This window comes from Falco punctatus, assembly GCF_963210335.1.
Source record: "Falco punctatus genome assembly, chromosome: 7".
Taxonomy (NCBI): Eukaryota; Metazoa; Chordata; class Aves; order Falconiformes; family Falconidae; genus Falco; species Falco punctatus.
In genome coordinates this window covers 71,658,670-71,681,638 of record NC_137587.1, presented here as the reverse complement: position 1 = coordinate 71,681,638, position 22,969 = coordinate 71,658,670, and the positions used below count along the sequence as shown (strand labels likewise).

The 22,969-nt window shown below is 39.2% G+C and overlaps 1 protein-coding gene across 1 annotated transcript in view; it reads left to right on the top strand.

The window, feature by feature from the left end:
* REC114 (REC114 meiotic recombination protein) overlaps window positions 1-22,969 on the top strand; it is a 56,443-nt gene that overhangs the window by 11,287 nt on the left and 22,187 nt on the right. The window contains exon 1 of the mRNA XM_080397383.1: window positions 1-22,969. This exon is cut by the window's left edge and continues 11,287 nt beyond it. Coding sequence (XP_080253509.1) covers window positions 22,754-22,969 — 216 coding nt within the window. The 5' untranslated portion in view covers window positions 1-22,753.

Below are 22,969 nucleotides of genomic sequence, written 5' to 3'. Positions count from 1 at the left end.
CTTTCTTACCCTTCTTTAATATCCCAACTTGCAAATAGGGCCATACGCAATTCCATGACCTCCCCAAGGTTACACTGTCTTAGTTTCCAGTCTAAATACTAGACAGTTACTAAGCAAAATACATTTCAAGTGTAACTGTCACATTGGGGAGGATCTTCAGAAACCAAACTGCCTTAAAGCCAGAGTAGATCTAACTCCATAAAGATTATTTGTCACACACTCATAGGCCATTTGCTTTCTTTGCTCTTAAGTTTAATTAAATAAAACAGAGGTCAGGATTTGTGCACTGAACTCCAGTGACTTCCAGCTTTTAGAACTATTCGATAGACAATGTAAATTAGATCGAACTTTGTGCTGTTCAAAGTCCCTCACACCTTGCCCCTAAAACATGGAGTCTTAAAGTAAGTCAAAAGCTTCAGCAGGTTTGTGCAGAGCAGGGCTTACACAGATTGGGGATTTTGGCCCTCACCGTACTTAAATTCTTCGCTGCACTTAGAAATAACTGCCACTTTTTCCTGCAGCTAAAAAAGGCACTATGCGCATCTATGCTTTTCAGCTGAGTTCATCTCCCTTCCTGCTGTCAGTGACAGCAATATACAGCAGAGGGACCCAAAGTCTTCTGCAGCTGTGCTTCAGCATTGTGTTACACCCAGCAGGAACATAGTGAGGACAGCCTCTCACAGCAGTGCGGGAACTGGGACAGAGACTGACACGGATAAAGTCTTTTGAGCTCAGTCACCCAACACACCAATTAAATAGAAGCAAGACATGCATATATTTCTAAAGGCTTTTTTTCCTGCCATTGTTACAGGTTTTTGAAGGTAGATGGATGGATCAGACCAGTGAATAAGTGGGACAGTGGTAACGCTTCTAAAATAGCATCCCCTACCACTAATAGATCCTTTTCTCTGTACCTGAAGGGTAAAATGTCGGGGGGGTTGCCTTTCTTCTTGTTGTTGCTACTACATATAGCTCTGAAAATAGATTTTTACAGTAAACAGCTTTGGGGGGAGAAGGTATAATTGATGATGATGTCTTGCACAAGGAGGCACCTTGTTGATAATCAGACTGGGATAAAAAGCCATTTTTTTACAACATATATTTTCATTTTTTTCTACCCAATCAATTCAAGATTTTGGGGTTCTTTTGAGTTTGTCTGAGGTCTATAATACACTTGAAGTACGTGCAATAATGCTGTCCAGCTTTGACAGTATTTTGTACACCCCACTGGTCCAAGTATGATACACATTTCCTTTTATGCTCCTTTACTAACAAGTGTTTATTTCTCTAACTTCGTCTTTCAGTTCAAGCTGAACTTAAGAATGGTGGTACAGTGTTTTACCTCAAGTCAAAACCAAGACAGAGCTATAGAAGCAGCATTCTCAAAGGAGTCCAGAGTGTGATGTTCATTAAATAAAGAACATATGAATGACATGAAGCAGTCTGGTCACCTACTGACTTGGGATGCAGGTAATGCAAGTTACCTAATTGGTGCTAACAATAAGCAATCTCAAGCATCTGAACAAATCATCTCACCCTAGCTGTGCTCTTAGACCCCGAGTCAGACATAACTTGAGAAGCAATACTGAATGACACAAATTGCAGCATTTGGAAAACAGAATGATCCCTCTCTGGCAGTAATCTGAGGTCTCAGCCATACTGTCTTATCATCACATAGGCAGACTGGTAACCAAGACACAAGCTCAAAACTGAGGTTTTCTTTCCAGAGTCTGTATAGATATGCATGTTAACTACACACACTTATATAAATGTATATGTATGTATATAGGCAATGAACAAAGAAATACACATCAGTGGTAGGGTTTCTTATCCAATACATGCCCAATCTAAATAGTGCACTTAAAAAAAAAAACTCTTCACTTAAGAGATTCATACCTTACACCCACTGCTATTCAGACAGACGCATGCATGCAACAAAGCTGCATACAACCTCCATGTACCAACTCCTTAGATCCAGAGTACCAGGAATTTGCTTATTTTTGGTATCTGTGACAATCTTTCTCCAGACTCTACAGCTATCGTAAAAAAGTACTCCTTGCAGCTACAGAAAGAAACCTTCTCAAGTGAAACCAGGAATTTCACAACACAGCAGAAGTCTACCTGCCTCTTCCCCCAGCACACGTAGATATAACTTGTGGCATAGGACAAGTGATGCTGAGTAACATAGGCTAGAAATATGCTGGGAGTCAGCACAAAATGAAGTTTGTTCCTTGACTGTCAACTTAAAATCTTTAACTGTCCTATCTCATTGTTCCAAAAGAAAGCAAGTTAATACTATTAAGAAATATCCTTCCTTTCATCTGATCATCTTATTCTTTCTTCTTTCCATCATGCTGCTCTACTACCTACTACATGTGTATAAGGATGCCCTCACAGCCTTGCTCAGGTACAGATGGACAGCTTCAGCATCTTTTCAGAAAGAATTCCTACTTTAGCATTACCACTTCAAGTGTTTTAAAGGAGGCCTTCAAAACCAAGAGATCTATTTTAAAATAATGACTGCCTAACAACTCACTTGATGGGTTTTTTTTATATCTACAAATGTTATCTTCCACCACCATCCCCCAAAATAAGTAACAACATGAATCTATGATGTTTGCCTTATACTGTTAATTTGGAAGCTGCTGTATTCAAGAAATTTTTAGAATCAAAAGATAAAAAAATTCAGATCTAACTATACTGTTGAAGAAACTGTATTTAAACTGCCACAGCTGACAAGCTCAGTCAGAGGCAAATTTAAAATATATCTGATGCGCAGAGGCAAATTTAAAATATATCTGATGCATACCAGTGGGCTGTTCACATAGATCAGAAAAATGATCCAACTGTTCTCTCCAGATGGCAAAGGCAATTTGAATTCCTTATGCCACCACAGAAGGTAGAACAATGAATTTTTAAAAATCTTATTTAATGTAAGAAACTCTGGAGTAACTCTACTGATGACATTGGGATGGATTGTTGTCTACTTGGTGACACTGACAGCAGACCAAAAGCTGACCATGCTTTGGAAAAGATTTACTGCAAATAAGCAGCCATTCAGACACCAACACCTTTCTCTTGAAGGCAGGTTAACTGCTTAATTGCAGACAACAAGAAGCAAATATTTGAGGGTTGTATTCTTGTATTTCAAAGAAGTTGTGCCAACAAGAATTGCTTATTTTGATATCCAAGTTGATGAAAACATATCAGAGTAGCATTTATGCTTGGCATTACAAATGTGCTTAAGTATCATTGAAGCGAATGCTTAAAGCTATACATTTCACAATCATCTAATCAGTCATTATGCTCCTGAGAATGCACAGGGGTTTTAGGCCTGGGGCATTTTCTTACACATGCACAGGACAAAACACAAACAGGTCCAGACATTCCTAAGAGCAAGAATCCTAACCAATTCTGAATCCTACAATGTCAATAAAAATAGCAAAAGCACTGATTAATCAAGCTGTAAAGTTTCCAGTTCCAGATCTTGGGAGCAGAAAGAATGATAGAACCAATTACTATACAAAGGCAGAAATAAAGAGATCAGGCAACTGCCTGGAATCCCACGGAATTCTAAAATAAATGAAATGCTGAAAATAATGTTTAATTTTATTAACTTTTTAAATACTTAAGGAATAAACCCACTGCTTTTAAAGGTCTGCTTACAGCTCCGATTATACTGGTTTTTGTTTCTGCTGTGCCTTACAACTACACGGTGTTGTGTGACCAATACGTAATGTTTGCTTATTTATTTATTCTTTGACAAAGACTGACATTTACTTGGAAGAAAACTTACTTGATAGTAAGATTTGTCCAAGTAAAAGGATGATCCTCAGATTTCACATTAACAACAACATGAACATCATCATTTAGTTGATTATGTATTTATAGGGCATAATACAGTAGCTGCTACTGAAGAATTTGTGACACGTAGGTTATATCTAGCACTTACATAGATGAAATATTAGTCACTAAGTTCAAAACCCCCATAGCCTAATTCTTGACTTCTGGAGGACGCAAAACATTCTGAACTAGTTCCTTTCCTATGGCTCTATGCACTGAGTTTTTGAATTTGTATTAACAGTGAGATTCCCAATATTTTTTCCACTAATTCCATTTTTCCACTAATCATGAGACTCCTAATAGCATATGGTATCTTAACGGATAATCTCCTAAGGGGTTTGATGCTCCTAGAAAGCTGTGGCAGGAGAGTTAACAAAGTGCAAAACCCACCCCATGCCTAACATCTTATGGAAAGAAAACATACAAATATCTTGATTGTTCAAGGAGGCCTCTTTTATATTCTAGTTAGAAGGTGTCCAACGTATAAATCAGATGGCCAAATAATTTTTTTTGTTTTGAGACTCTGTGCTCTGTCAAGCACTCTTCTGTATTATGACCACGATAAGCAGTAAACTCTAATGGAATCTACATAACCAGACAGTAAAGAGGGCCCCTGCAATCACACCAAGCCTGTTAACTGCTATAATACTTTGTGCTGATGTATCTAGTCCTCTTGTGGCACTAGAAAAATATAAAATAGCATACATAGCTATCTATACCTTCCAGAAGGACATGCTGCTCCATCCACCAAAATGTACCTACCAGAAACAGTCATAAAAAAAGAGAAGCCTTTATGAGTCATGGGCAGAGCTTTTCAACAGTTGCTAAAGGAGGATTTTATAATTGCATAGCGGGGTAACAGTTACCTCTCTGTGACTTTTACTAGCTGTAAGTCTTTCTACTGACTTTAGTGAGCTTAATCAGTGCAGCACTCAAGCTGTTTTAACGCACACTTAAATCTTAGCGAATTCAATGGGAATTCTATACATCCATACTACAGCCATTACCTTGCACCAAAATATCTTTCAACATTGCTTTGAGCACAATGAGTAGTATCCTGTCACTTACTTGTTCTTACACCCTTTTAGTACGGAGAAAAGTATATGCAGGTCAATTGTTACCCACCTACACATGCACAGATTTGTTGTCAAATGTCAAGATGATGCACACCTTGCATTTCAAGCAAAAAACTATCATATTTGTCAAGGTCCTTAGTTTCTTTTTAGAAGATATAATGATGAATGCATCACTCAGATGTATGATTTGTTTGACCAAACATAGATGTCTGCAGTGTAGATCTAAGCCATCTACTCACTTCATAATCAATGGAGGCACAATTCCTCTAGAGTGATAAAAATGTGTGTATCTGTATCTATAATGGGCTGGACACTATGGTGTCTTCTCTCCAGTGACTATAAAGTAAGCTACATTGTGACCAGCCCTAATGTGAACATCTGATATGCAAAATTTTACACTAAGGGAAATAAATCCTATCCTTGCTGCCAGGAAATGTTCCTCCAGTCTCCTGATTCACCAGCTGAAGTTGTCAACTGTAGGTATGTGTCTTCAAACAGCAGAGGCTACAAGCACTGAGGAAGAAGTCTCTCTGCCTGATCATCTACCACGATGGCTGCCTCATTCAGCTTTAACTGTTGCCACCTATGCTTCCCTTAGGGGCTAACCTCATTCCACATGGTACTTGAAGTTGTGTATGGAGAAGGATGAACCGAGCCAGTGACCTGTGAGCCACTTAAAATATGAAATGTGATTATATACTGCCTTGAGTGGGAACGAGGGTCTTTGAACACATAGCAGCATGATCTAAAATCCCAGAGTTTTAGAGACTAATGGATGGTTGCTATTGAAAACAGAGACAGAGACTAAGGAGACACAGGGAGGCTGCAGAGCTAACATTTTTCTTCAGTAAAATGAGTCTTCTCCATATTGTTTTGTAACTACATAATAATACAAAATGCACAAGTTTGTAGATGCTTCTCTGTAACTTTTAATTGTGCGCACTCTAAGCTGTTTTCATACAAGCTTGGTGTGGGTTTTCAGAACACAATGGGAGTCTGACATATCTGTAATAGTTTTCTGCTGGGAACGGATTTGCCCATTCACAAGGAAATCCTATTCAATAACCTTCTTGTGTCAACACAGTCAGAATTAATCATGTCCCCTGTTACACAGGGGAGAAGTTTCCATATCCCACAGGAATATGCTGCAGACTTGGGAGACACTCTTCCCCTGAGTTACTGATTATTTTGACAAGTAGGGTCAAAGTGTGTACCACAATTACCCTGGATTTCTGAGCAGCTAGTGTTTGGTGAGTTGAGGTATGGTTCCAGTCAGTCAGATGTTACTATTTGCTGTATTATCTGGAAACAGACATTCTACTTGAAATAAACCAGTATATAGTTAGTAGAAATTTTTGACTTTTCCTATGATCACAACAAGCAACTGGAGCTGGACCCCTTTGTAATTAATAGGGTTCTAATAAAATAATTTAGCCTTACTTAGGAAGCAGCTCTCATCCATCAAGTCACACTGGCCTCCATGCCCTTGCAGTAGGAACGCATCACAACTATGAATTCATTTTAGCATTATTTCTCTCTCTTCACAACCATTTCAACATCTTCTCTCCTGTCCTCGCATCAATAATGCCAGAGAAATTACTACCCTGCAATTTCCCTCCACATCCTAAGAACAGTTCTGTAACAGAAATGAAGTGCCTCACACTACCCGTTTTCTAGATATGACTGCACATCTGGGGCATATGCATTAGTTCAACAAAAAGTCTGAGACTAAACAGACTGGTATTCTATTGACTTACTCACCTTGGTACTGCTTACAGAAGAAAACTCCTACAGTCAGTTCAAAGTGCTGGATAATCTGCCAGCCTTCTGAACACTAAGTGTAAATAATTTTAAACCCAATGAATGCGTTTTTTTAGAGACAAGATATGGGTTACTGAGATTTTGACAGTATTTCAGAGCAAAGCTAAACTGCTGCAAATTGACCAAGTAAAATCAAAGTCGTTCTTGTTCACAATTTAACAAAAACTAGCACCTAAACTGACTGCATCCATTTGTACAAGTGATGCACAAACCCAACAAGTGGAGGTGTTTCTGCTCTCCCAAGAATGCACAGGTTTTCCATTTGGCAAAGCTTCAGAGTGTGGCTTCTTGCAGAGCTAGAATGTGGGGCAGAAGTTAGACTTCCCTATTCTTAAAACACAGCAAGAACTAACAGGGAGTCAAGTTTTCCAAGCAAATCTGTCTTGGTAGAGTTGTTGTCAAAGTTGATCAAGGAAAAAGGGACCAGAAATCATAGCTCTGGATCCAACATTTAACTGTAATTAAAAAGCAAACAGAAATCTACATCTGCACACACACACAAATACACATAGAAATACATTCAAACTAACTTCCTGAGGATCCTCATACATGCAAAGTCTTTGCTGATTCCTTTTGTACATGAAACAAATATTGGCAAAGTGAAAAAAAACCCCACAATTTACCTGTCAGCACGATACAGAGAGCACTGTGATAAACTGAGATCATTTAACAAAGTGTGATTTAATACAGCAATATGCAGGGCCTTACACATGGAAACAAAATACGGAAATACCTACAGATTAGGGAATTGTACCCTGACAAAGCAGTGTCCCTGAAAAAGCCTGCCTACATGAGCTCCCAGAGCTTTTGTGAGCATGGACTATAAGCAGCTGGGTAGTGAGGAAGAAGTGTGAAGATCTGGGAAAAAAAAAACGCCTTTAAAGCAAAAGAAGAGTCCAATATGTTTAATCTATCATAAAAGGGGATCAAGAGGCGATATGCTTATTTATGAAAAGGCATTACACTAACAACTAAAGAACTTTGTAAGCCAGCACAGAAACACATGAAGTCTCAAAGTAAGTGGGAGATAAATAGGGAGTACATTTTAAAAGCAAGCTATCAGAACAAACTACCAAAGGAGATGGTCCTTTTTCAGTCATTTCATAACTTTGTATCAGGACTGGATGCTCTCCTGGAAGGTTTACCTTGGACAGATACTCACTGAAGAGTGAGAAGCTGTAACAGAAGGATGAAATGTTCCCTCTGCTTTTCCCTTTGTTGTTGCAGAATGCATATTATTTTTATGAAAGGCATGTTATAGGCCAACATCCACTTTTCAGAACACACCTACATACAGACAGAAGTCTATCGCCATGTATAAAATAGCAACTGCCAAAGCAAGAAGTCATCTATATGTCCTGATCAGTCAAGTATGAGCAGGCATCAGACACATGTACAAAATGTTGTACAGTTTAAGATATATTAATTTCCAATTAAGTTCATGTAAACTGTGTGAACATGCTGAAGAAATAATTTCATAATAAAATACATTCATAACAGCTGTTGGTACTACTTTTGTTAAATTCTTTTAAAAATAACAATTTAACATTAGCCGAAACTGCCTATGTGCTGCGTACAGATCAGGCTTTAGGTATGAAACATACACAGTGTACTTCAGGCTACAGTCACTTCTGTCTGCCTCATCAGCTGGTAACTGACAGTCTGAACTCTTCCCAGACAGTTAAAATGTGTCCTGCATCCTTTTGCTCTCTTTGAATAACTGACTTGTTTTCAACAGCCAGAGCTGAGCAGTTGTAACAAGTCCTATACTAGCTACGCTTCTGTGCTTGTTTTCCTGCTTGGAAAAAGCAAACTGGCTCTCATCGGGGTCTTTGTTTCTAGTGCTGCTAACAATCAACGACTTGCATGGCTCCAGAGGTATTACTGCCCAGTGTGCTATTCATTTAGCTAACAGTATGTCAATTCAAATTACAACTGCTCCAAGGAAAGAGCCTAAAAATAGAGACCTTCCAGGTGGCTCCGCAGACAGATCCATTTGCCATACATGGTAGAACAAGTTAGCCTTTTCAGACTATGCTTTTAGAGTAAAAAAATATCTCATTAAATTATGGCAGGAGTCAGCACTGGTCTTAGATCAGAGGTGGACTAAGCAAGTACCTAACTGCATCTTAAGGGACTGGCTGCAAGCAAACACTGAATCTCCAGTGTTATATGCCCACAGCTGAAGACAGGTAATAGACAGAAAAGCAAAAAGGTTACTAGACAAAATGCAGAAATCCAGAGGAGTGCAGCTGGCAGCTCTTTAAGACACCCCTCATCTCCTGGTCACAACTTCAGATCAGTCAGGACACGGCACTGGCAATAGCAATAGCTGATACTGTATACATACACCTAAGACACCCTTTGCAACATGGAGAAAGATTCCACCACCTTTCTGCATCACCCAGCAGGAAGAATTATTCCTACACAAACCTAATTCAAAGGGACTTTGAGACACTGCAGTTTCTTCCTTGAATTTCCTGTTAAAGACTCCTGTCTTCCTTTATTAACCCTAACACCTGCGACTTGCATGAAACCTAGCAGGAATCTTTTTCACTGATCACAGTAATGACAGACAAGGAAACTGCTCCATCTACCCTACTGTGTATGCCATAAACCAGGGCTTCCCTAGACTCACAGGAAGTGACTTGACTTTAATAAAGAACTTCAATGTCATCTTCAAACTCTTCCATGTTCAACCTCTGATAAGGAATGAAACAACTCTTAACTGCTGGGATAAGTCTGAGAATATTAAGCCCAAGGAAGGAAATATGGGGTGCAATATCCAAGGAAATACATGCCTTTGCCTGAGTAATGAGATACTTTTAAACTTTTGTCTGGAAAATCAGCCACAGTGGAAATACTACCTACTGAGGGCACTGACCAGTACTGACAGCAACAGCAGGAAAGGCACAACTTGACAGAAGGTGAAGAGATCGTAACAGGCTTGCTCAGGACCACCCTCTTCCTGCTGACTGCTTCGAGTTTGTATACAAAGTGTTATGATCACTAGCTCATGCCGGGCCTACTCCTCAGAGTGTTGAAGAGGAAGAGGTACTACTGTTTTTACAAGGTGATTTTTTAAAAAAAGATTTTTCTTCCTAACAGAGTTGATTAAATTGAAATGGTACAGCATCATTCAGTGGGTTTATCACTGCTTCTGAAAGAAATGTTCCAGTTTGTCTACAAGCTGCAGTAAAAAGCACTGCATTAAATTCTACAGCTTATGGTATACAAGTCAGGCTACATGTTTCCAACAGAGTCTGATTCTCAAGATAGCGGTATCCTGACTCAGACTGGAGCATCCCTTAGTGCAGTACACAGGTGTGTTATATAGATTCCTATATTGATTTCCTCACTATATCCGACTGTCATCTAGCTGTACGCTAAGCAACATGACTACATGAAGTTTGTTCTTTTCTCTCCTTTTTCCTTGAGGTCTGAATTCTGTGGTGTATGAGTAAAAGGACTGACCAAGAACAGCTTATTAGCATAGTGAGAAACTAAATTGCTCGTCTGATAGCATCCACAAAATATCTCAATACAACTGTAAAAATAAATTGGGTCCTTTCACTGTGCAAAAGGAAGAAGAAAAATGAATATTGAACAGCCACAGATCCAACCAGACATAGCTCCTGTCTGCCTCTGAGCCAAATTTATAATTACTTCTTCTATTTTATCAAGTTTCAAGCAATGCACTTCAATGGAGAAAGTTAGCAAGAACAACTCTGAAGTTAACATGAGTGTAACGGAATTTGTAAATTCTCTCGTATAGGAAAAGTCATCAGCTGGAACCTGAATTCCATGACTTGTCTTCAATGAGCAATGATTTGCCAGTGTCTTCTGGATCTTCATACTGTTTCAGAGAACATTTTGAAGCGCCTAGATAAAAAAGTATTTTGCCTTCCATCTATTTGACTAACTCCTTTTGGGACATTTCTTTCTTAAATGTTCTTCTATACCCTTGCAATAAAACATCCATACACTTCAATAAGAAGTATCATGACCCCTCCGGTGCATGACCCAGATTAAGTTTTTGAAGCCTCAACATATGCTGTGGTCCTCAGTTCTTAGTGTCACATCATTAACAGATACTCCCACTTTTCTTGTAAAAATGAGTTGTATTTCTAGCCTTTACACTTGCAAACTAAAGCTTGGAAAATATTATGAACACACTACGAGTGTCTAAGCCTACCGTCATCCTATGATGACATCCTAGGACGCGATGAACTTGCTCATGAACTAATGCTGATGCTAAAAATTGTCCATCAGTGGCTATTAAAATGCAAGCAAGGTGGCCTTAATGGAGTAAGAGGTTAGCTGCTTGCTGGTGCTAATTCCATATGAACTTGGGCCAAGGCTGAGTCTTTTCATCTCATTGTTACTTCATAATTAGTGCTTACAGAATAAGCAAACACATTATTCTGCTCAGGCATTACAAATGCATAGTTCATCACAATAGGATGAACCCTTAACTCTCACCTATTAATTCTAGATTATTATTTTTTCAGAGATTTCAGAGATTCAGAATGTTAGGGAGAAAATATTAATCCTTTACATATGTATGAGCAGATGATAGAACTTCTAAAAACTGATCGAAGATATTGTGTCATGGAAAGACTGGTTTATATGTACTTTAATGGGAGAAAATTCCTGACAATTTAAGTCCATGAGCTTGCATATGAGGTTGATCAGTTACCATTAGGAATGTAAATGGCTATTTTTCTAGTATTTCCTATTATAGCAAATGGAGTTACATTTGTATTTCATATTACATGCAAAGACACCATGTATTCTGAATCAGGTCAAAGTATGCACTTCTTACCCAAAGTCTTCTTCAGCCTACAGGTACAGGCTAGGGAGGATGGTTACCTAAGAAACTGCTGGAGCATGATGTGCAACTATCAGATTAGCTAGTGCCTATGGTGTAATACACAGTAAAAACTAGTTAGAACTGCAAAAGAGATCTCTTCTGATCTATAGAAAACTGGCATTGGTTGTATAGTTTTTCCCCATCCTACTGTCCCTGCTGAAAACTGCAAGCAGTGTCTACCTATGCCTGGCACCACTAGTTGGCCCTCTGATTCTGAAGGTTATTCTCACAAATTTAAAACCATTTTAAGGCAAGACAAAATTCTGAGTTTGAAGCATGTGACAATGTGATTCTAGTGGTTGTCTCCTGGCATATTCACATAGCTGAGGATTTACCCAATTTTGTCTGTTTGCATTCTGACAACAGGGAATAATTTGGAAATCCTTCTCAGCAAAAATAACAACTCTGTGAAAAAGCTGTGTGGAATGAGCTAAGTTCAGGGTTATGTATTTGAAAACTCGGGCCATGAGTGGCACTTCATGGTATATATTAAATGCTGATGAGTGCTGCCTGGGCTTAAGTGACTTGGCAAATCTAGAAAAGCTCACTTACCAATTAAGTAACCAACAGAATTTGTTTCAGGATATGTGTTCTTGCTTTTTGAAGGCTTATTATTAAAGCAGGTAAGAGCCAAAGGCTGAATGTATACACACAGGTGGAATGAATAATAGGTGTGCATGTGTGCAAAATCCACAAAATTCTAGTTCCCCAGCTGCTGTTTATGATATGCTAAGGTTTTATTTTCATTTGGATTATCTGGATATTTTAAAAGAATATTAAATAAAAGATATTTTATTCATCCCTTTTAATAAAGCAGGATTTTTTCAAAACTGTAATATTGATATAGATTGGTGCCTGGATTTTGTGCCTGAAATTATTTCCTGCATATTATGCATGGCTAATACAGCATGTAATTCCATATAGTTTCTATTGTTCACAGAAGCAACTAGAAAAGTGTGATTTTGAACAAAGGAAAAGATCATATGGTAGAAAAACAGAGGTTCAGACTAAAGATTTCTTCAGCTAAAGTCCAGTCTCCAACAGCAGCCAGTACTTGTATTCATGATGCACTTCACAGGGTCTCCTGACTCACGTTTCCTCTGAGAAATAGTATATTCAGTGTGCCAAGCTGCATTGTTTCAGCTCTAGTTTTACCCTCACATTTTAATTTATATTCACCCCATGCAAAGTTCCATGGAGTTGCAAGACTTCCTTCTCAGCCTCTTGACCTTAGCCAAGCTTGCCCTCCATAACACCTGGTAGTAACCGTGAGACCTCTCTCAGAATCTACCACCCTGCTGGATACCTTGAGGGAGCAAAATAATCTCACACATTTCCATCCCAAAGTTACCTGCCTCCAAGATACTACCACACCTCACTGGGCATGCAATACGGATCAGTAACAAGAATATGTATGACTAGAGTCACTCAAGCTCCACCTAAACGTAAAAAACCAAACTGGTCCTGGACTGAAGTAAGTCCAAGAGGGGGACTCTAAAGTTTTTACTTCTAATCAAGGGTGTCAGTCTTGGGAAAGACAGGAAACAAACACCAGATGATGAAAAGATCTAAGTTGTTGCAGAAAGAAGCCTTCAGGTGAGGAAAGCACTGGCCACAAGAGGAGACAAGCTGATAAGGTGTTGCAATCCACAGACATCAACAGAAAATTAGTTGAGAATAGGACAAAGGTTAATTGTGGTAGTGGGAGACTGCAACCTCCAATTCAAATAGCTCCCCTGAAAGAAGGCAAAACCCTGCTTGGGGAGCATGTGTAGTTAGTAAACAGCTTCAGCAGTGATATCTGAGAATGCGTACTAATCTGCATCAGAAGCGAGAAACTTGTAACCAATCCTGTATATGATAACAAATATGCGATGTACTATGAAGTATAAAAAGGCGACGAAGGAGGGGAGAAGTTAGGGAAGACTCCATCATAACTTCTGGGATCAGTCAATGGGCTGAACCTGTCTTCTCCTGCATAGGGACACCTAGCAGTTAAGAACTTTATTCTATGACTGGCTCATTTTTAGGTGTATTGTTTTAATACACTGACTGCAAAACAAGCTTATCACTGGCCATGTCCGAACCTTACCTGTCACAAAAATCACATTTTGTATAAAATAAATCTTCAGCTGAAGTTCATTTTTTATAAGTCTCTGGAGATTTGAGTAGTTGATACAAGTGATTTGACTCAGTGATGCTAACAGTGGAGGTCCCCGAATAGGTTAGTCTAATCACCTTCCGATATGGTGGGCTGTGAAAATGCAGGTAGTGAGCAGACTGGTCAGGCACAAGGGTCTTGTCTGTCTTGGGAAACTGACAGGCTGATCAAATACAAAGGGTTCAAGGAAACCCCCCTTTTTAAGTGACAAGCTATGGCTGAAGGACTTTCTGGTCATAAGGGCTATCTCTATGTTCAACAGTCCATCACAATTTTGTCTTCTCTTACATTTGCCTAAGTACTTTTCAGACCCACATAAACTTTTGGCATCGACAACACCTTATGGCAAAGAGGACCACAGATGAATTGTATGTTGCTGTACAGTCAGGTATGTGTTCTGTATTTTTGGATATTTTTCTTTAAAAAGGATAAAGCCTTTCAACAGATGAAATCACAATTTTATTTGTTTTACAAGAAACTCAGATTAAAGCAGCCTACTCTTTGCTTTTCAAAACTTTAACAACAATCTTACAAAACTTACACCTGCTGCAGAAGAAAAGCTACAGACTGCATCACCTTACTATGCTGCTTTGAATGGAAACGAAAAGCCCAGACAGGTTTAAAGGATCATTTCTTCTCAATATGGAGAGTGCTTAGCTTTACTTGCAAGCATGAGTCTGCACTTACACTGAAAAGCAAAGTTAAGTATTCTCTGCCGTGTACTGTCCAATAATACCTTTAAAATTGCCAAATAGTCTCAAACTGCTTCTATCTTACCTTTTTAAGTACTGAGCCTCTGTTATAATGGGTTTTACTCCACTAGTGAGATACCTACAAGTGGAAAGGACAGCAATTGTGATGATAAAAGCAGGGTCATCTTGACCAGCACCTTCTGCATGGCATTAAACTATTCTTAATACAGACAGCTAGACCGGACCCTCATGGCCAGAAGCACAAATCCTAAAAACAGCTTTCGGGCTGTTACTACCAAGACATACAGGCAAAGCTCACCAGCATGCCAGCAAGCTGCAATCCATTTTGAAGGTAATTTAATGCAGCCTTTATGATACTTTACTTCTAACAGGTTTGCCTGAAAAATTCACAGTGAAGGGTATGTGGAAATCACACCAAGATCATCTTTTGGGGGAAAGAAATGCTGGAGTGGTGGAAAGTGTAGGTGATTTTTAGATTCTCTACAGCAGTGGTTGTCAATCAAAGTTATACTACACAGAATATGAAATAGACTCTAAAGCACTGGAAATGTTAGCACAATACAAAACCATGCCCTTCCAGTCCTTTACTTTTCAAGTTAAAACATTCTCTGTCAGCCTCTTAAAGCAGAGACACAAACCAATGATTTTACATTAGCACTGTTGCAATTAAGATATTTTTACATCTACCTTTATAATGATTGTAGCAGAGCCATGAAAATGTTTGGTTTGTTTTTTTTTTTTGGAAAGGGACTGTTCTTGAAAAACATTGCTTTGCAGTATGTGAGGAGAAAAAGCAGTTTGAGAATGATCTCCAACCTTCCACTGTGACCTTAAGCCTCAGTTCTGTTTCAAGTAGCAGAAATGTCTCTTAAAAATTACATTTTTCTTGATTAATGTGAGAGCTTATGTCAAATGACATCTGAGTTCTCCACTGACATCAGGCCATTGTTGAATGTTAGCAAATACCCTACCTCTGGAATGCTAAGACAGGAAAACAAAATCTCTTCTATCACAAATGGCATTCCATCTATCACACTTGATTTTTTTTTTTGCTGAGAATAACAAAGAAGATTGTGTTTATTTGCATCCCTGTCTATTCAGGTCTTGTGTAAACAAGAAATAAGACAGAGAGGCTCTCATTCTTACCTTCTGTCAAACAATATCATGAAGTAATCAGCTGAAGCTGGTAAAACTGTTCTGCTGTGAATTTGCTGGATGATCAGAATCATACACAGGTTCTGCAAAGAATGACAATAGCTATCTCAGTTTTCACATAGCAACTGAATTAGACTGAACTAAGGTGTCTAATGTATTAAAATTAACAAAAATATAACTTAACAGAGAAGACATTCATATTTATGAAATGGTGATATTATGCTCGACTCTGTAAAAACATGGGAAAACAAAACCAGTTCTTGCTCAAGAGGTATTAAAGCAGACTCAGATATGAAAATGGGTTATTACAAAACTATATCTTGAAGAAACGTCCAAATCTTAATCATGCTTGCCTGTTTAGCAAATGTCCCCAGTGAAATCAGGGACAATGGGGGAGAGTTACACGTTTGGTCACCTGTGTCATATAGAAGCATGACAGACTGATATTTGCACTTATCACAACTTAACAGATTAATTTTGTATGATAAACAGAAAGACAGCACTCAAGAACAGGAAAGTATCATATGCCTGAAACCAATTCAATACAGATAATGGCATAGCATATTCCCTTATGTTGAATGTCTTTGAGTCGGTCAAACACTGCGAGACTGTAACACTGTTTCACTCTACTATTACCAGTGAGATTTCAACAGTGTAGGCTAAAGAGAACCTGACCCAAAGCGCTGACAGGCAAAAACAATGAATCTCACATATTTTAATTAACAAGAAAACAATAGTGTACACTACAGTATGGCATAATTTCCACACTGTACCACATGCAATCCAATATCAAAACAGAAGTATTTGAGGGCTTTAATTTTTGTTTTAGGCTACTTGAGCAAAGCAAGATTTCTTGTGTAACACTACATGCTTCTGATCAATATTCTCCTTCTACACATACTGATTCTGTCATCTTTGGTAAGATGGGAATGTCTCTGGTATCTAATAACACATGATTTGGGGAAACCAAAATACTTGTTAACCCATTTCCTGGCTCACACGCCTGGCATAGAACTAACTGTCATGGAAGTTACTTGCATCCTTCTGCAGGAGATTAAGACCTCCATTTCACATCTGGTAAATATGAGTAACTACATTAACCTTATGCTGAAGGAGAACATTTTGTTATGTCAGCACTTCCCAGCTCCTATAATGCTATTCATATTAATACAAAATGCAGGGGAGATTAAGCAAGTAAATAAAATTTATTAGCATTCTGCTGCTTGCTTCCTGAACAGTGTGCAATTCAGGGGACTAGAGGCTTCTTCTCGCATGGCACATATTCTAGGTTCTGTGTGAAAGGAACAGCTGAATATGGCAAGGTGTGTTTAAGTGTACCACACAGTATACTTTTTATTGGAAGGCATAGCAACTGTTCAGTTGCACGTCAAAATCTCATGGCATTAACAGCTAGAAAAGATTTTTCTCTACTTTAAATGGCTGTATATTTGGAACAGGATGCTTTGAGTCTTGGGCTCATTCATCATTAAACTCAAAAAGATTCTCATGTGGGTTGTTCCAACTGAATAGAATTCTATCCTATTCAGGCATGGAGAAAGAGGAACAGATATATTACCCTACCTAGACGTATTTAGAGTCCTCTATTCACCTGCTCCACTAAGTCCTAAATTGAACACACGATAATCCAGTAGACTAGAAAGAGAATTCAGAATTAAGGTGGTGGGGAAAGAATATCCTTCTTTCAGAATACACAAAAGTTCAACACATTATTTTCCTCCTTCTCTATGCCCACGTAACTCTTGCAAACATCAGCTTTGGGGTTGAGACTTTAAGAGGGAATCAAAGAAGTATCTTCCCCTACAAGCTCACTGCAAGAACTGCTAAAACCAGTTAAATGCAGACTGAGGGGAAAAAAATATCTATTTTTTTCTTTTCTCTTAATGGTCTGGTATATGTTTGGGCAGAAACAAAATTTGACGGTTGTGTACAAGTCAGAAGTCCCTTCCATTACTGCTGTGTTTATAGCAGCATATACAGGCTTACATTAGGAAATGTTCAAAGTTAATCAGTGCAAGAGTTAAAAAAGCAGAGATAATTACAGCTTATGTCCATACCCAAGACTGTCAAAAATTCACTTTACAATAATTACTCTAAGCAAGTCCAGAGTCTTTTCTTCCTGCTAGGGTCACTATCTAACCAGTGGTTAAATGAAAAACATGGTTGATTGAGATGGGAGATCTTGGCAATGGTGAGGACTATTTCTCCTTCTACAATACTCATCAAATAAGGGGCATACAACAAATCACTTATCTCCAATCTGCGATTCTCCCCTCCACCCATGTGTAAATTTGAATTAATTAATAAATGCCCTTATGTTTTCAAAGTCATGGAAAATGAAAAACACTCAGCAAAATGGATGCACTGACAGGGAAGGGTGTTTGTGAGTGGTGTTTTTTATGTAAATGGAAAAGCTGTGAGGCAGAAGAGCTCCTTCATCTGTGCCATGAGTACTAAAGTTAGAAAACTTAAAAGGAAATAAAGAGAATGCAAATAAATTATGCTTTGAATAAATGTGACCTTCCCTAGAAAAACTCTAAGGCTTTATGGAACAGAGTCTCAAAATACACAAAGACATCACTAAGTCTGGGAGGGGTCTTCATGCAAATTCCCTCACACTATTTTTTTGTTTGTCCCTGCTGCCTGTGGACAATCTCTGCTTTCTGTCGACATTAGCTGTTCTCAAAAGAACTTGCACAGGGCTCTTCCCAGTGTTGCACACCAGCCACATAGACCTCATGTAGACAGACTTTTTTGACATCTATATTCACTTACCTATTTAAAACTTCTGACTCAATTTTCAAAAACTCCAGCAAATCCCATTGCAGTGACAACTAAGATACACAAACCACAGAACTACATGGCTACTTTTTTTCGTCACAGAACTAAGTGTGCACATCAACATACACTGCTGTATGAGCTTCCACTGCTTCCTTATAAATCTCAAGCATCCTCACAAATAATATAATTTCAGGAGTAAGATGAAGGTGTCATTTAGGTATACAACACTCGACAAGTTTGGAATGTCACCATTAGATAAAAACAATATACGAACTTATGGAATCTACTGCTGAAGACACACTAAAACAGAGTAAAAACTTCTGAAAAGGGATAATTGAAGACTTCATTGGAGAAAATGTTTTCACTTTGAAAAATGAGAAGGATCAGCTGCTTAAAATTCTGGAAGACACTGAACTGAGCTGGAAGGACCCTTTCATTCTTGTGGTTCTTAAAGGGTGGATTCTCAATCCAATCCTAATCTTGATATGACCACTGAAAAAAGAGATTATGAAGTATAACTGCAAATTACAATTTGAGCATGATGCCTAACACAAGTCATCAGACTTCACTCTTACTTTACAGCAATACTGGAAGTACATTCTGTCAGAAATGCACTGATTTGGTTTCTGGTTTTCAGTTAAAAACGTAAAGCTTATTGCAAGGGGTAGATTTTGGCAAGGAAAAAAGCAAAACAGGATAAAACCAATGAGTAAAATTCAGTGACTGCAGTTCACAGCAGCTGGGGAACGAGCTCCTCTAATAGGTGTGTAAATGTCTGACACTCAGGACAGCAGAGCCCAGAACACCAACAGCCATTGGCTTCAAATTGCTGTGTAAGAAAACTAAGTTCATCTCCCTCAATGCCGTCCTATGTTGACAGAACTGGATGAAGGTATTTTTGTGATGGGTACCAAACTGCCGTACAATAATGAAATACCATGATGCTGTAATTTCATTAGCTCTGAGAGATCATGGGCAGTGAGGCTGCTGACTGTCAGATCACATTCAGATGAAAGTAGGTACAAGTAACTATCTGAAACGTTGATTAATAGATTGAACCTGTGATCTACCAAGGAAGTTTCACAATTACTAACAAAACAACTAAAGCTGAAGGTAATGCTATTTATTATAAAAATCAAAGCAATAAATCAAGTATTTGGAAAAGCACATTTTCACTAGCCTATTATTTATACCACTGTAAGTAATCCTATTTATCTCCTGAACACAGCTGGGTAGAAGCACATGGTAAGTTGTCAGTACCACAGGGAAACCTCCAGATTTTCTACAATGTACCTTTTGTTACTTATTTTATCCATTTCACACATCTGGTAGCCTCTATTTTGTTAATACATTATTTTTTGAATTTGTCCAAATTACTCCAGTCCATCCTTTGCACTTGTGGCAAATCTACACTCACACTTGACAATAAAGTTATGGTAATAAGATTTTAATGTTGCTGTTATCACCACCATTATTATTAAAAATCATTAATGTACAAGGCTCAGCAAAATGGCACAGAACAGATGTCTTTTCCTGCACAAATCTCTCTGCTTCTGGCAGAGTTTTTCAAACTTATTAACAGGACTATGTACTTTTGCAGTGAGAGAATTAACTTTTACCACTGCAGTCTGTGAAGTCTCAAGCAAATCTGAAGTAGACCACAATGATAAACCCTCAGCACATACATGGGATTTGCTCTCATCTCTGACGAAACACATTTTAATCTGTCAGGCTCACCTACCAGTCTCCTTCTACATTCCAGTTTGTAATTTTAAAAAATTGTCAACCTCTGTAGCCTTTTACAAAAAAAAAAACAACAAAAAACCCACACCACATTTCAACATCTTCCTACATGTCTACTCCCCAAGTACAGACATCAGAATCACCAAGAGCTTGTGTATCAGTCTTAATGCAATGTCCATTTCTCCTAGTTTAAACCTTACTTTATACACATGTAAAAGCGTAACACATAACACATTCATGTCCAAAACCTAAAGGCAAACTAGTAGATTCTAGTCAAACAAAAACCTTCAATCAGAAAAATAAAGGGTGCTAGAATCAAGCTTCAGTTCAACATCCAAAGTAAACATGGTTGTGATTGGCATGTCTAGATGAAAGCAGCATGATATACTGCCCAGTCACGGTTGAGTTGCACTGGCTTCAGGTCTAAACAAAACTGCAGATACTATATACACTACTGAGGTGCCCTAACAAAGCTGCGAAGCAAAGAATTTGTATAGCCTTTTACACACTGCAACTGGATTTATGTCCCCCTCATAACTCCTCCTTTTCATGTGCCATTTCAATAATACGTTATTATTAAAGGATTTTAGGGAAGTATCTGATGCTTTTGGTTTATTCCTGCCTCATTTGAAAGCACATTTTTTAATTTTTGTTTTGGTAAAAGACTTAACTTTTGTTTTCCTCCTGCAGAAGCCTTTGGCTCATCTGCCAGAACTCACTCTTGGAAACTGGACACTAGAAAGTGCTGCAAACCGTTTTCCACAGAATTTCAGCAGATTTAGGGGAAAACAGATTCAATTTATGTACTCATACTATCTTTCTCTGACAACAATATTTTGCTTCTTCTGTATCTTCCAAGAAAGTCCCAAGTCTACAGACCAATTCTGAATGTTTGACAAGCACAATTTGAGAAATCCTCCTGGGGAAGCAGTGATTAGAGAAGGCAACCAGCAGCTAGGAGGCCCACGCTGTATTTATTCCCTCTTTCATTACTGATTTTTCAGGATGACCTTGTCAAGTCATTTAATGCCTTTCTGCCTGTGTTTCCCTATCTGTTCAGATAAACACCTTCATTTTGAAAACACTGTAAAATTGTTTATTATGGGAATAGCTCCTCAGATGTTAATCTGGTTCTTGGGCTGTATCATCAGATGAAAAAACACAACAGCCAAAGGATAAAAATGTCAATCCAATATTCTCCAACAGATTAAACTATCGCAGTTTAAGCAATAGGCTAACCTTGTACCTGAAGGTTTTATTTCAGATGAGACAGTAGTTACACATTCCATTTTAACCTTACTCATATCAGCCAAGCCAGCACCACAAGTGCAAACCACAAAGGTAACAAAAGGCAAAAGAACTGGTATAAACTTCTTTGTTCTGCTTAATTTAAGTGTGACGATTCAGTCAAACTTCATCTTGGTCAGTATGAGTTGCTGGCAGTAGACAACGCTCAGAACTGGGATTAAAGCTACTGGTATGGTACCCTCAAGCATGCAGATGATTTAACAGCAGCTAGTGGTCACTGGCATCCCTAAAGCCATTCAGGTCAGGAGACTCGATGCACATCTTCCCAAGCGGTAACTGGCTCTCCCATGTCCGCTCAATGACCCTGACTGGCTAATGCACATTTTCATTGCTAATGGGCCAAGATATGTACTAAAAATAGAACATTGCTGTCTTATGAGTCATTTCATCACCACTCTTTTTCTAGAGAAAGTGTAGTATTACATAATTCTAGAAGCAACCAAATAGTAGAGGAAGCAAAATGGGGATCACAATTTCAAATTATTAATCCAGCTGTACAAACCTGGACTTGCTAACATGCAACACACACTGGGGGTGGGGAAATAAAAAAAACCCAAAAAACCCAAAAAACAAAACACCTGCTTTTTAATGTTTAATATAAATCCCACTTCAGGTACCACAAAAGTCCTATTAAAGTTCTGTTAAGTAAGCACATCACCTTGGACCCAGAAACGAAAAAGCAAATTAAAGAGTTTAGGACCGCTTTTCTACAGGGACTCAAGACATATTTAATCAGAGGAAGGATGCACGTTGACATCATGACCAGCTTCCACAGGCTTTTCACTGATCTCAGCAACAGGCCGCAAGCAGCTATACCTCCACCTCGCTGCACTGCCCTGATGGCGCTCCCTCACCTCCACAAAATGGCGGTCGTGCGTGCCCCAGGGCCCACGGTCCTCACCCCCTTGGCACCACCGGGCTGTCCCACCACACAGCTACACCCAAAGGCTGTTGGGAGACGAGAGAGACAACAGTCACACTCCTCTCAGCGAGGTGGCAGTCACACTCCCCTCAGAGAAGCAGGGGAGGCAACAGTCACACTCCCCTCAGCAAGGCAGCATCCACACTCCCTCAGAGAAGCAGCAGACCTCGAAATGGACGAGGCACGCAGCAGCGCTGAAACCAGCACAAACCAGCGCACTGCCTCATTGGCTCTCATTTCCCTGCCGCCCGCTGATTGGTGAAAATTCCCCGCAGGCGCTCTCTCTCCCCTCCTATTGGCTCCTGTTTCCCGCTCAGCTGCTCGCGAGCCGCCGGCGCGATGCCTCCTCCTGAGGTGCCGTTCAGTCCCCTTAGGGCCGGCATGGCGGAGAAGGGCGGTGGCGGCAGCTGCCAGCCGGGGCAGGCCTCAGCGCCGGGCGGTGGTGGCGACACCTCCCTCCTCAGCAGCGCCACAACGTGGCTCTTGAAGCGCTACGGCCGCTTCCTACCCCCGACAGACCATGACTATGAAGGGCAAAACACCTCCTCTTGGAAG